Here is a 21840-nt window from a genome sequence, read left to right as displayed (position 1 = left end):
ATTTGTTATCTGGAGACATCAGAGTAACTCCTTCTCATCCTCCATGGGGGTCTTGGCTACACTGCACTGGGAGATGTCAACAACTTGTTTATCTCATTAGGAACTTAATTTCTGACTCTTCCAGAGAACAGATACTGAAGTGCAGATAGCCCATTTGAGAAAATGGAGTCCTTGGGTTCAATAATTTGCTGGAATCCTATCCCGGCAACTTTGTGACAATAACGCTTGAGGTTTTCTAGGCCATCTATAAAGGAATGGGATGATTTATGCAGAAGAATGTTTGAAGATAGATAGAGGAAATTGCTGACCATAACTGCGGTGATGTTAAATCTATTAATAGAAAGAGCAGACAGCCTAAGACCCTCTAGGAGGAACAGAGGGAGTCCATGGCAATGCTGGTGATGAGGAGGTCAGGGGCAGAGACTGTGACTTGAGGTAACAGACAGACCAAGGAGTTTGCAGATTTAAGGATGTGATTTCAGGATACAAGGAAGCAGGAGAGCATTTGAGAAAAAGAAATGTAGGTGTTTGATGGTGGAAAATGAAATGTGTTGAGGATCATGTAAAAGGGTTTTATCTGCACTCAGGAACCCTAACACTCCAGGGACTAACACTGTGTAGGAGAGTGGTCTCCTCCCTTGAGTGGGTGGGGAGGCTGAGGGAGAGGTGGTGACGGGAGGCCCGGGTGCAGCGGAGGCCTAGGGAGTCCAGTGAGGACCCAGACTTGGTCCTAAGATAAAGGCCTCTCTATTAAAAGTTCAATCAGACGCTGAGAAGAAAAACATGGCAAACAAGGGTGAGAAAGAGACCACATAACAAGTATAAGGAAGATACTGAGAATACACAACTCACAGAGCCCAAGCGAAACGTCTCCTGCTGCGGTTACTCTGCATTACATGCACAGGGGGGCCTGTGGGGAGCACCAAGTGCACGGGAGGTGCTAGTGTTTCTCTTTTCCATCCCCCTATTCTGATGGGTCTCACTGATGGCGTAAGTGGGCCATCATGGACATGCATGCTAAGAATCAACAAGAACAAATCTCAGAAACATCTTGGGTGTACTTATCTTTGGGAGCAATCTCAGCTGCCCTAACACATCTGAGTTGAGCAAGGAGAACAAGTGACTGGAGCCTCCTGGGAGAATTCCAGATAAAAAGCACTGAGCAGGATAGGATAGACTCAAAACATGTGGGCTAACTTCCAGATGTTCAAGCTGGTTTTAGAAAAGGCAGAGGAACCAGACATCAAATTGCCAACATCCGCTGGAATATCAAAAAAGTAAGAAAGTTCCAGAAAAATTTCTGGAACTTTCTATTTCTGCTTTATCGACTATGCCAAAGCCTTTGACTATGTGGATCACAATAAACTGTGGAAAAGTCTGAAAGAGATGGGAATGCCAGACCACCTGACCTGTCTCTTGAGAAATCTGTATGCAGGTCAGGAAGCAACAGTTAGAACTGGACATGGAACAACAGACTGGTTCCAAATAGGAAAAGGAGTATGTCAAGGATGTATATTGTCACCGTGCTTATTTAACTTATATGCAGAGTACATCATGAGAAACGCTGGGCTGGAAGAAGCACAAGCTGGAATCGAGATTGCTGGGGAAATATCAATAACCTCAGATATGCAGATGACACCACCTTGATGGCAGAAAGTGAAGAGGAACAAAAAAGCCTCTTGATGAAAGTGAAAGAGGAGAGTGAAAAGGTTGGCCTAAAGCTCAACATTCAGAAAACTAAGATCATGGCATCCGGTCCCATCACTTCATGGGAAATAGATGGGGAAACAGTGGCAGACTTTATTTTTTTGGGCTCCAAAATCACTGCAGATGGTGATTGCAGCCATGAAATTAAAAGACGGTTACTCCTTGGAAGGAAACTTACGACCAACCTAGACAGCATATTGAAAAGCAGAGACATTACTTTGCCAACAAAGGTCCATCTAGTCAAGGCTATGGTTTTTCCAGTGGTCATGTATGGATGTGAAAGTTGGACTGTGAAGAAAGCTGAGTGCTGAAGAATTGATGCTTTTGAACTGTGGTGCTGTAGAAGACTCTTGCAAGTCCCTTGGACTATAGGGAGATCCAACCAGTCCATCCTAAAGAACAGTCCTGGGTGTTCATTGGAAGGACTGATGCTGATGCTGAAACTCCAATACTTTGGCCACCTCATGCGAAGAGTTGACTCACTGAAAAAGACCCTGATGCTGGGAGGGATTGGGGGCAGGAGGAGAAGGGGATGACAGAGGATGAGATGGCTGGATGGCATCACTGACTCGATGCACATGAGTTTGGGTGGACTCCGGGAGTTGGTGATGGACAGGGAGGCCTGGAGTGCTGCAATTCAGGGGGTCGCAAAGAGTCAGACATGACTGAGTGACTGAACTGAACTGAACTGAACTGAATTTTAGTTTTGGGAGGAGGAATGACAGGGAGTTAAGGGGAACCACTGCAGTCAAAGGCACAGGAGGGCTGAGTAGCCAGTGACAGGTCGCTGAAATGTGGGTGAGGAGGCCGAGAAGGCAGAAATGATTTTGTTAGATCCTGCTAGATGTTGTTCTGCTCTGGTATGGCATTAAAAGTACAGATCCTAGAGGGTTTAAGAGTACCCATTCTCTCTATTTATTCCTGAATATATGACTAAACATGCCAGCATCGCTCATTAGTTGCTTTAAGTTATTCTTAATCTCTGTGGTCACAGTCACCCTGGGGGGAAGGTGAGCATTAATTCTTCCATCTTTCAAAACCTTTTTCTCATTGCCATCTTTCTAAATTCCATATATATATGTTAGTATACTGTATTGGTGTTTTTCTTTCTGGCTTACTTCACTCTGTATAATCAGCATGTACACCCGTGGTGGATTCATGTCAATGTATGGCAAAACCAATACAGAACTGTAAAGTAAAATAAAAAATTAAAAAACAAAACAAAACAAAACCTTTTTCTCTTTCACTTCCAAATAAAAAATATATAAACCTATTCTATTCAAATAGGTTCTAATTTCAGTTTTATTATATTCCTTATATATTTATCTACAATTAAAAAATGAACATAGTAGACATACAATCACTTCCTGCATGCCATCTTAGAAGTATATTATTTAAGGAAACATTAGTATTTTCATAAAATGACTGACCTTTCCTTTCCATACTGAGATATTGTTCTCTAATAATCATTTCTTTGTTCAAATATTCACAGAACTGTGAGTTTCAGTCACTTCTCTAATAAATTTCAAGTCACTAGTTCATTTCATAATCAAAATCATTTCTGTCTCTCAAACAATCCAGCTAAGTACCCAGATATAAATCAAGAGTCAGTCACTAGTTATGAAGCATAAAACCAACAATCCATACATCAATATCCATTCTCCTAGAATGCAACCAAAATCTTTTCATATTTTTCAGCAATGTTAGTCTTAAAACACACCAGCAGCAAGAGCAAGACTATAATTCAGGAAATATTATATAATAGCCAAAAAACTAATGTTTGCTATGAACTCAGAACTCTGTATTTATAAAGTTGATAGGTAATTATGATTATGATTAAGCAAATATTAAGGTATTTTTATCCAGCATACGGTTCTTGTGTTTACATATTCCATTTCATATTCCATGTGGATAGTTCACTATTCTAAGCAAGTTTTGATTATCTGCCTTATCTATCTCAATACTTCTTCTATCTGCCTAATAGCCACACTATTTTCTCTTAAAAAAAAAAAAAAAACACCAACATCTAGATGTGAATTAAACACCATTTAATTTTGTGGTTTTCTCCTTTCCACACTATATTTTCTGATTTTCAGCTCAATACTCTTTCCAGAAAACAATTTTCCTTTGCTAAGTGTAAGTAGCCATTGAGAGATAGCATCAAAATTCACCTTTTTGTCCCCTCTCATTTCTTTATTCTCACATCCTTTTCAAACAGTCACATTGCGACCAAAAAAGCACAGCTTATATCTGTAGTAATTGACTTTTCTTAGAAAAACCAAAAATCAGCAAAAGTTCTAAGATCAGGATGGCAAAAAAACAAACCAAACAAAAACCAACCCCCCCAAAAACCCACACCATGTAAGAAAATCCCACATACATCCTTGAATTTAAACTGTTTCTAACACTGAGTGTAGAAGTAGAGATCTGGATTACATGATCGTTTTCCATTGCAAACCCAAACACCTGTGTGCATGAGACGCCCGCCACGCAGACAGTCAGAGAACATGTGTGAGCTCGGCCAACCCAGGAGGGCCGTGCTGGACGCCATCCCCGCCAGGGGCGCCATTAGCGCAGGGGGGTGAATAACTAGTACACAGGTTCTCATTCTCTTTAAACATCCACTGGAGGTGGAAATCCACTCACTGTTGTAGCCACTGCTGCTGCTAGCCTCTGCCGGCGCCGAGTTGTGCTGAACTGGCCCTTCGCAGATGGCCCTTCCTGACAGTGAATGAGAGGAGAGGAGGGAGGAGAAAACAGGGAGGGGGGGGGGGGATATGGGAGGATGAAAGATAATCAGACAAGGGAGAGGGCGATTTTTTAACTGCAGTTGACTTTTGCTAAATCTTAGCATCGAAAAGAGCTTGAAGGAGCAGTCACGCCATGAGAGAAGTTTATCACGGCAGACCACCCAAACACTTATCTATTTGCTGAACATAACCCCTGCCCCAAAAGGAGATGGAAAGTTATGAAGCGATGAAGAGCTTACCATTTCCAGGTAAAATCAATTTACCTTTTGTTTTATTCATGCAATGCCATGTTATATGAAACCAAAAGGCATTCAGTAAATGGAAGCAAAGGAAAAAATAAGTTCAGGGGAAGGTGACTAAATAAATAATATGCAAAGGCTAAAACAAACAGGTTGTAATGAGAGCCTCCTGTTGGCCAGGAAGAATTTTTTGTTTCTTGCTGGGAGGCAAAAGGGGAAGGATACCAGGAATATTCAACTCCCCACTTTCTCTCCTCCTATAAAGGTCTCTGGGATTCAGTATTAAGAATGGTGTTGGAATTTTCTGATTGAAGAATTTTCCAAGGAGGAAGCCAGTCCCCACAGAATAGGAAGGTAAACCACAATGTCCTCAGTGTGTTGGGACAACACCTATAAAAATCAACTATGAAAATCTGAAGGCATATGTTTCATTTAGTGATGTGCCAGTAGAAGACTCTTAGAGCTTTTCTTTCTTCTCTTTTTGGTGGACAGGATTAAGGGATAATAATATTTCCTTCCAATCAACTCAACTGTGCCTGCATTTGACAGATCCTAACTCTTCAAGGCTGTGAGAATTAATTTCAGTTCCAATTAGCTGAAATGTTTTCAGAGTCACATAACAGTCAGACTGAGGAAAAAAAAAAAAAAAAACCAGCATGGCTGTGTTAGTCTTTTTGGACAACAGAAAAATATTTTAAATTCTTAGATCTCCAATTCTCTTCCAATTTTCCAAATTACATTCACATTTCTCTTCCATCTTCACAAATCCTTTGTGTACATATATGTATATGATTATTAAACACAAACACACAAACATAATCTGTGTCAGACAAAACAGTTTCTATGCAAAATCTCTTTATGCCGACTGTGGTTAAAAAAAAGAAAGAATGTAGTTTTACTCTTCTGTGTATTTGAGCATCTGTGAGATCCAGGATGAATGAATGACAACAGATCATTTATCTGCTACCCCATACCTCATTCTCTCCAATATCTAGGGACCTAGTATTTAATTAATGCTATTAGCAGCATGGGAAATCTAGTAGTAATCTCTTCTCCAACAACCCTTATAAAATCATTCTCTTCTTGCCATCCCCCACTCATTTAAAACATAATCAAACTGTTTTATTGCATAATGATGATACTGAGATTTTTATTAGAACCAGAAATTTGAACTTTGGGACACAGGGAATATTTTTTCCTTACAGGTAATTCCATAGAGACTTCTAGGACACCTATTGCCTCCAATGAATTACTCAATGGATTCTTGAGCTAGCTTCCCAGAAGCGTCAGGTAGAAATGTGGTCCAGATTTTAACATTCACATTCAAGTCAATAGTGTACTTATATAAGAATAAGCAGTCAAACATCTAGTTTAATATGTTCTTCATTTTTTACTTTTTTGAGGTCAATTTTTAAAATGATCTATTTTATAATTATCTCAAAAATTACAACTACAGAATGCTAAAGACCAAGTTCCATAAAACAAGATCTGTAACAACAACAGAAATAACAATAACCACCGCCACAAGACAGTTTACATTTCCTCCATAAATGGCTGGTGGACTAAACGTTCCAAATGACAGAGAGGAGGAAAAATGAGCCATTTACTACGAAAAGCCTCTCATTCAGAGAAAGTGATCCAAGTAGTGAGACGATTATGAGCTCAAAACAAATACTTGGAACCATGAGATGCAGTTCTAATGGTCAAGAAACATTTAAAACAGGAGGAAGAAATATGCATATTAGGATGGGAGAAAGTGGTGGGTAAAATCCATCACAGTAAAAATAAATGCTATGCCTTTCTGTAGGTAAAAAACTGATGAGTACTGACATTCATATCAGTCATAGTCATCACTGGCTGATTTTTATGGTTCCCCAGTAAGGTATGATGGTGAAGAAACTTCTGGTAACTTTGCAGTGATAGAGAATGAGCATTCTAAGGGGTCTTGGAAGGTCGCTGGTTTGAGTGAGCAGAAAAAGTCTAGGGGTTGTACTAAATTCTGTAGCATTCACCCTACGATCTTTTGTCTTACCAGTTCAAGCGGAAGTGAGGTTTTTCTGGAAACGATTAACAGCTTACCACCACCCCTTCGTCTATTTATTTCCACTGGAGTTGGAACTAAATTTCCTACTTTTGAAAGTTTAACACTTTCTTTGAGTATGGGGATGAAACGATTTCAGTTCTCCCCAAATAACTGAACTAGACTCACAAGGGCCATTTTGCCACTCTTTGGCAAAACAGAAACAAGGCAATAGAGTATAATGAAACTTTAAGAACAAACAATCAACCCCAACATGTGATATAAATATGAAAGAAGAATATTTTCCTGCTTTTTGAACAACTTCTTTTGATGATTAAAAAAAAAGAAAAACCTCCATCAAACTCTCCACACATTGAAAAGCACAGCCTGTGAATGGGAGGGTTATTCAGAATGACATTCTGTTTCCTTCAGGAAGAAAGACTCAGTGACAGAACCAACCTACTCAAGACCATAGTTGTGAATGGCAATCCGTTCAATTGGCTCTCTTATAAAAAACAAGAGTGAAATGGTATCTACCCACAACTGTGCATGTTCCTATGATGCTGGCCCTGTCCAGTTATTCTATTTACAATTAAGGTTCTCTTTCCTTGCCTATGATAACCATAGATACTATGTTTTAAAAATACACACAGAAAACTAGACAATCACTTGCTCAAAAATATGGTACTCCCGAAAGCAACTTTAGGCAATTTCCTTGTGAAGTCATTGGACACATTTGTCTCCACAGTATTAATTTTCTGAATAGAAGGTAAAAAAAAAAAAACAGAAAAACATACTGAACAAAAGACCACAAAAAATTGTGTTCACACAATGTGGACATTCTAACTAAAAAAAAAAAAAAAAAGATCTTTATTGCTTGCAAAAATCTATTTTCAAATTAATCAGATTAGTAAGCAAAGTAACGAAGAATTGGTTATTTACACGTTTAGAATTAAAACACAAAGAATGTTATCAGTAAAATCAGAATTAAGGAAGAATTATTGTTCTTATTTAAAAGACACTGAAATATTCTAAAAAGCAGTCCTTCTTTGTGTTACAGATTGATTTACAGCATAATAAAAAGAAAAGCAAAATAAGGAGTCTAATTCTGATTGTGCAGGGCAAGAGTCCTTTATAATATTAATATATAGTTAGGACTGGAGTGGTAAAATTTCAAACTTAAAGATCTGAAAGTAACATGAATTTTGACATGAGAGGTTGTAGGCATTTACCATATTTTGTATCATTGCAATGCAATGACATAAGAGGATCTTATGTTAAAAATTTTCAACTATTCATATAACTTATTTTAAATGAATTTCAAGTAAGTTTATTATGAACCATGAAGACGTTAGTTCAAATTTTAAAAGTGACTGTTGATGGCCAATAATATCTATTTTTGTAGAATCACAGAATTTTAGAGTTGAAAGGTAATTCAAAGATCACTAATGCAACTCTATCACTTTACTCAGAAGTTAATTGAGGCCCAGACAATTTAACAGAAATAAACGAGATACTGCCAGGAAATCACAATGATTAGACTAGAACCCAAGTTTGTTCATTTCTAGCCTGTTGCAGTCTTCATCTCATGTATTAATAGATATACGATTGGACAACACTAACACACAAAAGGCTCCTTTAAGATTTAGTATATATAAATGTTCATTACAACCCATTTGATTTTTAGTCTAGATTTTTAAGGTGACTTTTTGTTAAAATATGTTTTAATGGTTCAAAGGCCATAATTGAGAATGAAAATGCCACTTGACAGCCGTATTACATAATTTTAAGCTTTCTTTTAAATTCTTTTTACTTATGCCACAATAAGAATAGATTTCTCACTATTTTAGATAGTATAACTCAGTCTGAAAAGCACTAGCTTTAAAGCAGTTAACAGTTGCTTTAAACTTTTAAAGTTCTAAGAACTGATATATAAATACTCATATTTTTAAAAATATCTATAAATATGAATGAAGGAGAAGTAAGGTCTGTACCTGCAGTTGTATTTTTGTATCTTTGCTGACACTTTTTGTTCTCCATCGTCTTGTGACCCGCTTGTCTTTCTTTGAAATATCTACACAGTTAGCCTACATTGCATAAATAGTTAAAAGCAACAAAGCATTATTAACACAGATAATACAGGCGTAGACAAAGAGAGCACAGCAAGTTAGTAAAGAATCATTGTTAGATACCTAAAGCAAACCAGCCAGGAGATAAAGGTGCATCTGATGCTTAAAGGGTATTAAAAGCAGACAAAAACAAAACATATTTTTCTGCTATACAAAATGAAAATAGGATTAGAGATCTTTGCTGTTTTTTTGCTACTTGAAAAGATAGCACAAATTCTTACAGTACCCAAATTATACCTTCATAATTATCATTTCTAATGCAACATAAATGTGGAAGAATGATTCAGATATTCACTTCTAATTAGTCTGTATTTAAATGTACAACATTTTAAAAAAGACATCTTAACACAATGACACCAAGATTCAAAAAGTTATTAAGAATAACTCCAGAATATAAGCTAATCTGTATTATAGTTATATCCCTTTAAATATTGCCTTATATATTCATATAACAATTCAGTAAAAATTCTGAGTGAATATTTTAAGTTCCTTTGACCAGCAGCTATAATATGTTTACCTGCATGTCAGTAAAATTAGGTGCTGACTGAGTTCTCTGAAGTATTTCCAAATTTTGCAGGAGTTTGCTAAGTTCCACAAGGTTTGACTGGCAGTGTGCAAGGTCTAAAACAGATCAGAAATAAAAATATGTTAGAACTGGGCAGGAAGTGATGGTGATGATAATAAAAGGCAGTCTATCCAAATTATGGCAAATATGATCAGGTAGATCTATGTTTACAGGACAATGATACTGGCAAATGAAAGAAAACAGACCCTTCTCTGGTTTAGAACCATCAAACCACTGATTATTTATTGGATGAGTTCAAAATCCACTCTTACAGATGAACAATTAGTGTAGAAAGCTATTAAAATCTCAGTGAAATTGGGAGATTCTGCTGAGATGGCCTTTGTCACATCAGAAGCATGCTCCAGGGAACCTCAGTGCTTGTCCAGCTTTGCTGTTAGCAATGTGTCTACCTGCTGTGAAGGTCTTCGTGTGTAGGACTCAGAACCCCTGCACACCCTACAGAGAGCAGGGCAGCAGCAATAGGGGCCAGGCCCCACCCAGGCACCATCTCTCAGCAGCATCTGCCCTAGGCTGGAGTCTGGGTGAGCTATTCAAGTGCTGCTGTGGCTCTTCCAGGGAACTCTTGGCCATCAGTGGCTTTTAAATTCCTCAAGAGAGGAAATGACCTAACGGAGGTGGCAGAAGAAAGTACTGAGGAGGCCAGGACCCTTCCATCACTCTCTCCTCATTTCAGGGGAGGCAGCACCATTACACTCCTCCCATTTCCCCCACGAAGAAAATAAAACAAGTGGGTTGGATGGGTAGGAAATACAAAAGATAAAAGGGAAGGGATGAGAGAGAAAAGCAGTACAAAGAAAGAAGGAAGGGGCTGGAGGGAAGAGCAGAAAGAAGATGGTGAAAAGAGACCTCATTTTAACTTGCCTTGAAACTGCATTATAAGCATGCTGACGGGGGCATAGCCTGACACTACCTGTCCACTAAGCATTCTATTTGCTAAATATTACACTCATTCTTAATAACTGTCATTATTCTATGCAAATGGTATGTGTAGGTAGTATAGAGATCTAAACATGGGGCTTAAAACCCTTTCTAACAGAATGGAAAGAGAACTTGGTGAATGGATTTGATCAAAGGCAGAAGGATTCAAAACTAAGGGTTGGGAAACATTGATTAATTTTATATTTCTCAGCTGTAGTTTTCTTACCTGTTGAGTGGTAACAGTTCATATTTACTCTCTTACCTTCTTAATGAAAGTAGCAACTGAGCTGGTAGATGAGAAAACTCTATGAAAACCAGAAACCGTCTTTATGGAATATTAATTGCACTATGTTTAATCATTCTTCTAGAGCCTTAACTGGAAACAAGCCTCACTATTTCTTGACACTTCTATCATTTAAAATATAGAAGAAATGAAATCCTTGGCAGAATTTTACCCCTTGCCTAGATGTCTGATTATACATAAGGATTATAAAAATTTACCCAAGACAATAAAAATACCTTTTAAAAAAATCTCTAGAATTTCATTAAATCAAGATTAAATCTATTTTTAGAATCTTGGAAAAAGGAAAAATTATGCCAAGAAAGGACTGTTGAGATAGTTTATAATAGTAAAAATTTGAAAACTTAAGATATAGCAGTTTACTTATTTTCTCATCATCTCTACTTTGTCCTAAAAAGAACTCTATCCAATATTCTGTAATAACCTATATGGGAAAAGAATCTGAAAGAGTGAATATATGTATAACTGAATTGCCTTGCTGAAACGAAGATAACATGGTAAGTCGACTATACTCCAACATAAAATAAAAAGTTAAATTAAAAAACAAACAAACAAACATGGTATCCAATTGTGCAATGATTAATTAAGGTTCCCCGATGGCTCAGTGGGTAAAGAATCTGCCAGCAATGCAGGAGACACAGGAGACACGGGTTTGATTCCTGGGTCAGTATTCTTGCTGGAAAATCCCACACCAAGAGGAGCGTTGTGGACCACAATCCAAAGGGTTGCAAACAGTCGGACACAACTGATGACTACGCACTCAGAGCACATCCAAAGTTATCCCTTTACTATTTCATTTCGGCACAACTGGTTAGGAAGACACTATGCAACCAGCACAGTTCTATAGTGAACACAGCAATAAAGTAAGATTTATGGAATTTACATTCTGGTTTAAAGAAAATATATGCAATAAATAATCTGTACCTTACACTATTATGTATCCATTTTAGTGATGGATATACTGGTACACAAGGAAGGCACATAAAATACTAATTTAACATTTTGCATCTGTGAGAAAAATTGCTTTCCAAGATCTAAGAAACTCCCTTACATACTTGAGATCTGGACTGACAGACATCCAGACCTATGAATAGCTATCCTCTTTAAGTACTGGAACTATAAATGTGCTATGTTATGGGTTCAAGAAGATGTTACATGATGAACTTCTGAGCTGCAACCATCCTCAATGATGGGACTCTATAAAATGATCAGAATAGACCAAAAAAAAAAAGTGCTGTGGTAGTTCAAGAAAGGGATAGTTACTGTGGTTTGAGGTTGTCAGAGTAGATAAGACAGTGGAAACTTTTGTGGGTCTGGAGGATTGATAGAGGATTCAGAAAAATAGGAAGATGGAGAAGGGCAGAGCAGTCACAGCAGGTTGAGAAGAACAGCCTGTGCAAACGCCTGGAGGCAGGAACGTGCAAGGACACTCTGGAGATAGCAAGTTCAATTCGGCCTATGGAAGGCAAGGTTGAAAGGGCAGGCTAGGGCTAGAAACCTGAAAGTGGGATGCTAAATGCTGGGCTAAGTAGCTTGGACTACAGCCCAAGAGTCCACAGAAAACCACTTGAAGAGATTTTTGCAACAGTTATTTTAAGAAATAGAGGTCTTGAGGGACTATATATTTTATGTAGTGAACAAAGATTTGGCTTTGGGATTAGTAAATGTGGGTTGGCTGGAGCCCCAGCCTCTCCATCAGGGCAGTGCATAACTGGGAAGATTCCTTAACTTCCACGCATTTCACTTTCTCCATCAGCAAAGTGGGGGCAGCAGTAATACATATATCTCATAGCCAAGGGCAATGGAATGATGCCTGCTAAGTGCTGGCACTATCTGTGAACACATCCAAGAGAAGCAGTTCCCCAGGAGCCTCTGAGAGCCACGGAGCCACAGAGCAAGAGACTGAGGGTGTGGGTACCAGTCAGAGGCTGGTGAGCAAAGAGAGAGCATGAGATAGGTTGGCAGAAATGGAATTCCAGAGGAAGGCAGATGAGGGCGAGAGGTCGGCAGTGGGGGTGGTGGTGGTGCGGGTAGGTTTCAAAGGAATAACGACCTCAGCCTCCACGGGATGAACAGGCTGGGTGGGGCAGAGATGACAGAGGTTTCAGGAGCGGTTATGACGGCAGCACCGACAAACACAGGGGAATCCAGGAGCTGGGGCCGTTTCCACAGAGGAGACAGAATTGGTTTATGACAGGCTGAGAAGAGAGCGTGACCAAGCGCATCAACAGAAAGGGTCCAGTGCAGGAAGCGGCTGGGAATGCAGCACAGGCTGCGTACAGAGGTCTGAGACACAAAGAGTGTTCAGCCTGTTTGAGGGAAATACGGTAGTGATTAAGAGCATACGCTCCAGAGTCAGACCATGAGTCTGAATCCCAGCTCCACCGTCACTAGCTGTGTCAACTTGGTTAAAGTGACCTGACTTCTCTAAGCCTATGTTTTCTCACCTGTAAAGTGGCATTGAGAGGATTAAATGAGTCAATGCATATAAAACACCTAGAACAGTGCCTGCTGCACAAGACGTGACCCATCCTATCAACTGCCACGATGACCACTACCATCTTATGATCATTATCATCATCATAATAGAGACTGTGGTTAGAAGCATGCCTGTTGTTTCCAAAGCACTGAGCATAGTCATTGGGATCAAGCTGATCTGGGTTAGCCCTGCAGCTCTGCCAAGTACTTGCTGTGTAACATGGACAAGTTACTCAACCTCTCTGAGCTGTGGTCTTCCTATTTAGAAAAATATGGCTCATAATTCCTGCTTGGTACTATTGTGAAAACGTATAAAAGACCACAGATGTCAAGTACTTAACTCCGTGCCCAACCCCCATGAGCACTCAATAAACTGTGCTTATTATTATTGAAGCTAAAAGCTTGACCAACCCTACAACCAAGGCTGACCAGAGTAGAATCCCAGTGAAATAAAGGAGGAATAACTGGAGAAAAAGGGAAAACTTCACAGGACCTAAAAGTGGAGGCCCATTAGACAAGGTCTTGCAGAGCGGGTCAGAGGATGAGGCTTGAGAACACAGCAGAAATCCGAAGGCCTCTTGTTGCCAAGAATGCTTTTGCCATAGAGTCATAAGGGCCAAGTCAACTTAGGGGAGAGAAGCTGGAGTCTACAGGCAGGAACAAGGAAAGTGGGAAAGACTTAGGTTGTTCCCAAGAGAAGAGATCATTCCTCTGCTAAATCCTGAAGAAGAGAATGGCAGGTCGAGGACAAGGTGGAGAGGTCAGGATGGGGAGAAAGGAGGGTCACCCCCAAGGCTGGCGAAAGGGCACAGGGATGGGCCACAGACTATTTAGAAGCACACAGGGAGACCAGTCAGGGGCTTCTTGGCATCAAGGCCAATGTCTATTTATTTTGGTCACATGAATGCACTTTGGTCCCAGTGAACAGTCTCCATCTTTTCAACAACGTTGGTGGCCAGGTTGAACGCCACAAGCGTGAACAAGGGGGCAGAAAGTAGAGGAGAAGCTGACTGTCTGGCACAGCCGCAGAGGTGAGCGAGTCTTCAGTAGGTAGGACAGTGAGCTCAGCTTCTTCCCCAACCTGAAGTTCATAAAGGCAAAGTAATATTTGTGTGTTTTGTGTATACAATCAAGTAAAACCCTTTCAATGGACTGTTAGCTTGACACACTTAATGAATATAACATCCCCCTCAAAGTCATATTTTTCACATAAATACTGAGCTTGGGATGTGGAGAGAACTAATCACAATGCCGCAGACTTTGAGTTCACACATGTGGAGAGCAAAAAAAAATTTGTTTTGGTCAGGGCATGAACACAGATCACCAAATTTCAATTTTTCTAAGTGAGGTCATAAAATAATGTAACATCTCCTTTCACCATAACTTTATAAAGGAAAAAAATTAATATTAAAAAAAGTTAGGCCCAATATCAGCTGAAAATAATTTAAAAATTAAATCAATTTAGATTTATTAAATACCTCTCTAGTCAAGGCTATGGTTTTTCCTGTGTACGGATGTGAGAGTTGGACTGTGAAGAACGCTGAGTGCTGAAGAATTGATGCTTGTGAACTGTGGTGTTGGAGAAGACTCTTGAGAGTCCCTTGGACTGCAAGGAGATCCAACCAGTCCATCCTAAAGGAGATCAGCCCTGGGATTTCTTTGGAAGGAATGATGCTAAAGCTGAAACTCCAGTACTTTGGCCACCTCATGCGAAGAGTTGACTCATTGGAAAAGACTCTGATGCTGGGAGGGATTGGGGGCAGGAGGAGAAGGGGATGACCGAGGATGAGATGGCTGGATGGCATCACTGACTCGATGGACGTGAGTCTGAGTGAACTCCGGGAGTTGGTGATGGACAGGAAGGCTTGGCGTGCTGTGATTCATGGGGTCGCAAAGAGTTGGAAACGACTGAGTGACTGAACTGAACTGTTATTATTATTCTTTTCGTTTTTGAATGTCAAATGAAAGCCGTCTCACAGACTGGAAATGGTCTGCAGATCTAGTTTGAACCAACATACTCAGGTTCATGACATGGAAGGAAAAAGCTTCTGCAGGTCTAGAGGCTGAGAGATGGTATAATGAAGGACTTGTGTACTAGTTCAGAGTATTCCATAACTGATCCAGAGTGGGACACCACCACCAGGTAATGGTGGCTAAAGATGCCGTATAACACGGCTGTTTATTGCCGGTAGTTGGGGAACACACACTGTTCCGTGGGCCAGATAGAGAGCAGAGAAGGCAGCCGTGTAAGGGACCTAGTGGACTCTCAGGAGAGAGGGCGGGGGGTCCTCCTGAGGCAGCACTCAGCTGGGTGATCGCCCCCAGGGTGCAGGGTGTGGGAGGCTAAGGAAGCCAGAGGAAACTGCTAAGGAAAGGGGCTGAGAGGGTTGAAGTGGGTGGGAGTCAGTGTAAGGGCGAAACCAGATTCAGTAGTTCTGAGGGTGCAGGAGAATGGACAGGAAAGAAACCCGAAAGGTGCAGGACCCATACAATTTGCCCCTTTTGTGTCTGTCTTGCTGGCTCACCCTGAGACCCCACACCGGGCATGAACTGACCTTCTGCACACCTGTCCATCTCTTCCGAGTCCTGCAGCCAGGCTGCCACCTTGCTCTGGCCGGTCGTGCAGGTCGCAGGGAGGCTGCTGCTAGAGGACAGAGGGGACTGCCATGGAAAGCTGTTTGGCTGCACCTACAGCGAACAGCAAAATGTGCAGGGTTAGGCAGGAATAGTACATGTAATTGACTAAAAAGAACACGAGCATCCTCAAAGCTACATTAAAAAAGGGGGGGAAAGGGCAAGCTCAAAATATGGAAGAAGGCTCTTGGCTAAATGTGGTACAAGCTCAGGGGAGTAAAAATTCATAGGTGATAACAACACTTGTTAAGCTGCCATCTCCACCGTACAATGAAGCAGACAATGCTTAAGAATATTATACTTGCAAGGACCTGCCAACTCAAATTTTCAATGGTTTTTAATTACCCATTAAGTTATGGTTGATAGTGTCCTTCTTGCAGTCCTCAACTCACGAATGAAGGCCTTTACTTTTTGAAAGCTTTCTGTACCCTTATGGCTAACTCATGGTGTTATCAGCCACTTGTGATTCTTAAATACATTATGCACCAGCAAGTATCCTTTCCATCAAAATATTGAAAACTGCATATTCAGTATGACATTGCATACTGAAAACTGTAACATATAAAATGGCAGTCTTGGGAATTCCCTGGCATTCCAGTGGTGAGGACTTGGCGCTTTCACTGACGGGAGCCCGGGTTATATCCCTGGTCAGCAAAGTAAGATGCTATAAGCCACACAGCATGGCAAAAAAAAAAAAAAGAGGCAGCCTTGGCAAGTTATTATTATCTATAGCTCACAGACTTTCTATTAAAGAGATTTTATGTGAAATAAAGTTGTATGAAGTATGTAGATACTAACGTGAGTGTGAAAAACACTCCAAGAAAAAAGCAGAAACTTAATTCCTCTAAAGCTGAAACAACTTTAAGTCCAGTCCATACTTGACTTTAATATTCAATTACAACTGATTGTGTCTCTTGTAAATCATTATGAAGTGAAGGATGCTCATGCTCAGCAAATCCAGACTTATTTATTACCCGCACAGGGCCACAAAGCAATTAACATTCTGGAACCTCATCATTTGATGCCTAGAATGCAAGCCAAGTGATAAAAAGCTCTTTTCACTCTTTATTGCATTTTGATAAATGTAATGGAAATCTTTCACCGAGTTAGATCTTAGAGGTATGTTGTTTGTAATGAGAGCAATACATCTATGAAAACCAGAGCCGAAGCCCTTTCTTATTCCAAGGCAAACAATGGGGAGGATTTGGTTTCAGTTCTCCAGTCTCAGATGTCACCCAAGTTATTTAATACATATCACAGGAGATGAAAATAATACATCTTTTATCAACACTCTGTGCCAAAGACACAGGCAGAAGCTGAAAGAACCAAATGATTAAATATGTATATACATTTCTTGTTTAATTTGGACTAACTCTGGGATTCATTCCATTTTGTGATGAGAACACAGGAGGCCCAGAGAATCTTGGGAACTATCTTGAACATCTTGTGTGTGTTACTCAGTAAGTGCCCTGTTCCCTAATAACCCCGATTTACTGATTCATCAGTCCCCTGGAGAAGGAAATGGCAACCCACGCCAGTATTCTTGCCTGAAAAATCCCACAGACAGAGGAGCCTGGCAGGCTATATAGTCCATGGGGTCACAAAAGAGCTGGCATGACTTGGTGACTAAACAACTGACTCATTTCCTTATATTTCAGAAGCAGTTAGTATCAGGGTTAATCCAACACCCTGTTTCTAGAAGAGAGATATTTCAGAATGAAATATGTTTGACAGCCTTGTGAAATACTGGGTTAGCCAAAAAGTTCTTTTGGGTGTTTCTGTAGGATGTTACGGAAAAACCTGAATGAACTTTTGGGTCAACCGAATATAATTAACAGGATTTAACAAAAATGACTTAAGTAATTTCCATCAAAACAGCAATAGCTAAATATAGCTGTATTTAATTTAATCTGATTTGATGAGTCTGCCAGTTACCCCATGAGGTTTTTCAATGCTTGGTAAGGAAACTTGGATATATATTAGTCCATACACCCCTATGTAGGAAAACAGAGAAAAGCAGAACCTTCACTGAAACACACTTGAACTCAGTTCACTGTGGCAGCCAGTTGTTCACAGATGTCTCTGTTCTCAATATCAGGTGCCAAGTAAGAAACTGGAAGAATCCTGGGTAGTGCAATGTGGCTGTGGTTCAGAAAACCTAATTATTGAAGCAAAGGCAAAAACAGCTCTCTCCCTGCTCCACTGACCTAACCTTGGTTTTTAACAGGGAACACCTCTAGTGTTTCAACACAGAAAAAACCAGCCCAAAGAATAGCTTCAGCCTCCCTTAATCTGGTACAATGGAAAAGACACTGATTTTGGAAACAAAGATGAAGATTCAGGTGGAGCTGAGATGAAGACTCAGCTGATAATGTCTTCTGGAAAAATTCTTAACTGTCTCTGAGCTTTGGCTATATTAAAGACTAGAGATGAATGAATGTCCAATGCTTAACACAGTGCCTAGTCTTAAATAGGCCACTACTTATGTTTCTGTCACAATCTCTAGCCCACTTGCCTTATCATGGGGAAATTCACTGGTCTCTTTCGTGGTCATGTATATATTACAGCTCAAGGCAAAAAAGCAAGTTTCATTCTGAAAACATTGTGGTCTTATTACCACCCAGGAAGACATTGATTTCTAGGTATTGATTAACCAAATGTTCACTCTACTCTCTAATATGCTTATAAAGCCATGTAAAATTAAGATGTAGTCCATTCATAGGAAAAGTAACTGTTAATTCTCTTGGTGATCCACATTTCCATCTAATCTATTCTATACTTGTAATTAACTTTGATGCTAAACGGCACTATTGTCTTCTGAGAGTTAGTTTACAAAGCCAAACTTCTCTTCCTGGTTTGTCAAATGAGACTCAGAAAATATGTCTGCATAATCTTCCAAGCAATTTCCGGGCTGACTTTAATATAATGAAGTCATACCTTTCCATCCACAACTGAAACATTAGCAGCTGGTGAGGATTCAGCTGTGGAGGTTGAAGGAAATATGTGAAAACTGGCATCTCGTGGTGATCTCACAATTTCATTCTGCCGATACAGTCGATGATGGCGCAGTTTGGAGACCCATGCATCAAACCAGTCCTGGGATTTCACCTACAACAATTGAAAAAGAGGAACAGGTAATAGTGAAGCCAGTCTCCTGCCTAACCACTAGTCTAGGCAAATGATTTCCCCAGATATTGGCAGAGAAACGTCGAAAGGCATCTTTACCTTCAAATGATAGATGTGTTCTTCTGTGTCAAGGTCTATTCTCCGAGCTTTCTTTTTAATTGACATGACAGAAAGTCCCACATCGATGCTTCCATGGACCTTCCCTTTTTGGATCTGAAATCGAAAGACTGGTTAAAAGGCTGGAAGGATATGTGATCTGATGTGTTTCTGTACTGAAGTGAGCTTAATGTAAACTCTCATTTATCTACAGGAGATGGAAGATCACACCCCTTGAACAGAGAGGAAATGGCTAAGTTTCTGAAGGTCCTTAATTTGAGGACAGCTGAAGTTACAGTGACTTCAGGCCAATTTCAATAAGTAAGACTATTCATCTCATTCTTGTTTTGGCATAACTATAATGTCAATTCTTTGTAACTCTAGATTATACAGTTTATATCCTAAGAGATACTTTTTCTGGTTCCTAAAATAACTATGGTCCATCTTTGACCTACAACCCCAAATATACCCAAGTAATCAGCTAGCAGACAGCTGCAGGGTGGAAATGGGCAGTTGGGACTGAGTGCACAGAGCAGGCAGCTCATCTTCTGGCTGCCCTCATTTGATCAAGGACACACAGCTGACTCATGAAGGAGCTAGGGTCAGAACTGAAACCTGAGCCCTATGTTATTTCTCCCACACACAATGATAAGAAGGAGAGCGTTTTCCAGTTTTGCATGCAAACAATAACTTTTGATATTAAAGAAAAGTAATTTGGAATAATTTTAGAGCTGGGATGCTCAAGATATAGGAATGTATGAAACAGAAATGAAGTCCATAGATAAGTCTTAAAAAAAAAATCAGTAAGAATGCATGCTAAATCTCAGAAAAAGCACATAAAGCATAGTTTATTAAGAAATGCAGGGAAAAAAGTCTACTTGAGTTTTCTAAGACAGAAAGGGTGATTTTTGTTAGTTGGTGACTTTTAGGTTTAAGCTTCTGTTTTTAACAGCATACATTACAATAGTTAAATTTTCATGCAGCAGTTTGAGATTTTATGCTAGCTTGAACATAAGCATAAAACACATCTTCCATGCAACATGGAAGTTTGGTAGGTTGCTAAGTCTTACAGGCACAGAAACACACAGAACTGGTAACTATGGCACAACACTTGTACACTGCAGTGTTGACTCATTTCAAGCAGAATTCGAAACCAATCTTTTTGTCTACTTACATCAAGTGGTGCCTTTGAATACTTTAACATTCCATTATCCAGGACAAAAAAACGCTGCAAGAACCAAACAGTCCCCAGTTACTATCAGTATTTTGAATTACAGAAAACGTTCACAATTGTGGGTCTAATATTGCTTGATACTTAGTAATCAATACGTTTGACCATTTCCACGTATTTGTATTTAGTGCACCTGGCCACAGCCAGTCACATGGAATGGTAAGGAAATCTGAGCTCACGTTCCATACCATTTACCTAGTAGGGTTCTTTTACATATAATCCAATGGGGATGGACTCTTTCACCACAGTTTTTCTTTTCTTTTCAGCTATACTGCACAGCTTGTGGGGTCTCAGTTCCCTGACCAGGGACTGAACTTGGGCCACAGCACTGAAAGTGCTGAATTCTAACCAGTGGACCACATGGATCTCCCCCATCACCACAGTGTTTCTTAATGGGGGTGTGGGGGTAGCAGGAGGAACCAGGGCCTACATCTAGGACTTTCTGAATGAACTGCACTGGGGTGTTTTTCAAAGTAAGAAATGAGAATAAACTGAGTTAGGTCACAGTGATTCCGTGAGGAACTTGACTACTGGTTTACTTTTCCACCTTGGAGGTCAATTCTTGACTTTCCCTAGCTACCACTGATAATTCTGAAAATACCCATGTCTGTAAATAAATAGAAGCCAGTGGACTGGAGCTATGAATAATGAATTATCTGGAAAGTTTAAAAAGTAGCCTTATCAATATGCTTGCATCCCTACTTAGAAAAATACTTCCATTTCACTATTAGTAAAACATATTAAAAATTATTTCTAAACTCTATTAAGGGGGAATAAATATATATATTTGGAGTGGTTTCTGTCTCTTCCAAGATACTCCTGGTCCAGTCCAAATGAATCTAGCTATTTTTGATTCACAAACCTCAGGAGCTCTTTGTGGTTGATTTCTTTTCCATGGACAATTGACAGGGGAACAAACAGCTCCCATGACCCAGTTACACAATGGGTCCAGGGTCCTCTAGTTTCCACAGATGCAGGTAAATTACTGTGGCTGGTAAATTACTCAGCTGGGAAGTTTTTATGTGACTTAGGAACTCTAGGCTGCTGAGGCGACAGGCAGTTGGGCCTGGGGACACCCTATACAGAACTCACAGAAGGCCATTGTAACCCCTTTGTTACAGTTCTAGGGGGCAAAAAGTAAGCGCCAGGAGAAAGAACCTCTACAGCTGAAAAATACTTGATTTTTTGATTGCCTATGACTTGGGCAATCAAATGGACTGATGCTGGAAAAAATACAGGATCACAGACCAGGAGCAAAGGAGATGCGAGGGAGGACCTACTTCTGCTCATGTAGCAAAATGTTCTAAGGGAAGATCCAGAGAGAGCTGCTTCTGAACCACAGCCAATTTTGCTGACCACAGCCAATTTTGCTGAAACATGGACTAAGAGTGCTAAATTAAAGTTAGCAATTCAGATAAATGTGTTTCTTTGACCCCCCCCTTTCTTCTATTTTTCCATTTCTATCTATCAGAGAATTCTAGCAGAGATAACCTATAGGATGGTCATGGGGAGAAGATAAGCAAGGCCATTGATTTGAGGAACTGCAAAGTGGGAAGGTCAGAATGAAAGGCAAAGGTGCTTCCAGGAAGGTGTAAGGCCAGTTGACCAATATCCAAGAGAGATCA

General features: G+C 40.0%; 1 protein-coding gene and 1 long non-coding RNA gene across 3 annotated transcripts in view; one reads left to right on the top strand and one right to left on the bottom strand.

Annotated features, from left to right (window-relative positions):
- Window positions 1-21840, bottom strand: part of OSBPL6 (oxysterol binding protein like 6) — a 122504-nt gene that overhangs the window by 41307 nt on the left and 59357 nt on the right. For both annotated transcript variants that reach the window (XM_040227710.1, XM_040227711.1), the window contains 7 exons: window positions 20159-20212; window positions 18988-19101; window positions 18700-18870; window positions 15684-15816; window positions 9363-9466; window positions 8711-8803; window positions 4354-4428 (listed from right to left, as the gene is read on the bottom strand). In XM_040227710.1, the coding sequence (XP_040083644.1) occupies window positions 4354-4428; window positions 8711-8803; window positions 9363-9466; window positions 15684-15816; window positions 18700-18870; window positions 18988-19101; window positions 20159-20212 (744 nt within the window). The remainder of the gene's footprint in view (window positions 1-4353; window positions 4429-8710; window positions 8804-9362; window positions 9467-15683; window positions 15817-18699; window positions 18871-18987; window positions 19102-20158; window positions 20213-21840) is intronic.
- On the top strand, window positions 19205-21652 carry LOC120853963. The gene is made up of 2 exons (XR_005718891.1): window positions 19205-19305; window positions 21337-21652. It is a non-coding gene; the product is annotated as an uncharacterized LOC120853963 (long non-coding RNA).

Source organism: Oryx dammah, unplaced genomic scaffold (genome assembly GCF_014754425.2).
Source record: "Oryx dammah isolate SB20612 unplaced genomic scaffold, SCBI_Odam_1.1 HiC_scaffold_27, whole genome shotgun sequence".
Classification (NCBI taxonomy): domain Eukaryota; kingdom Metazoa; phylum Chordata; class Mammalia; order Artiodactyla; family Bovidae; genus Oryx; species Oryx dammah.
Note: the sequence above shows the minus strand (reverse complement) of the source record. Positions and strands in the feature narration are given on the sequence as shown.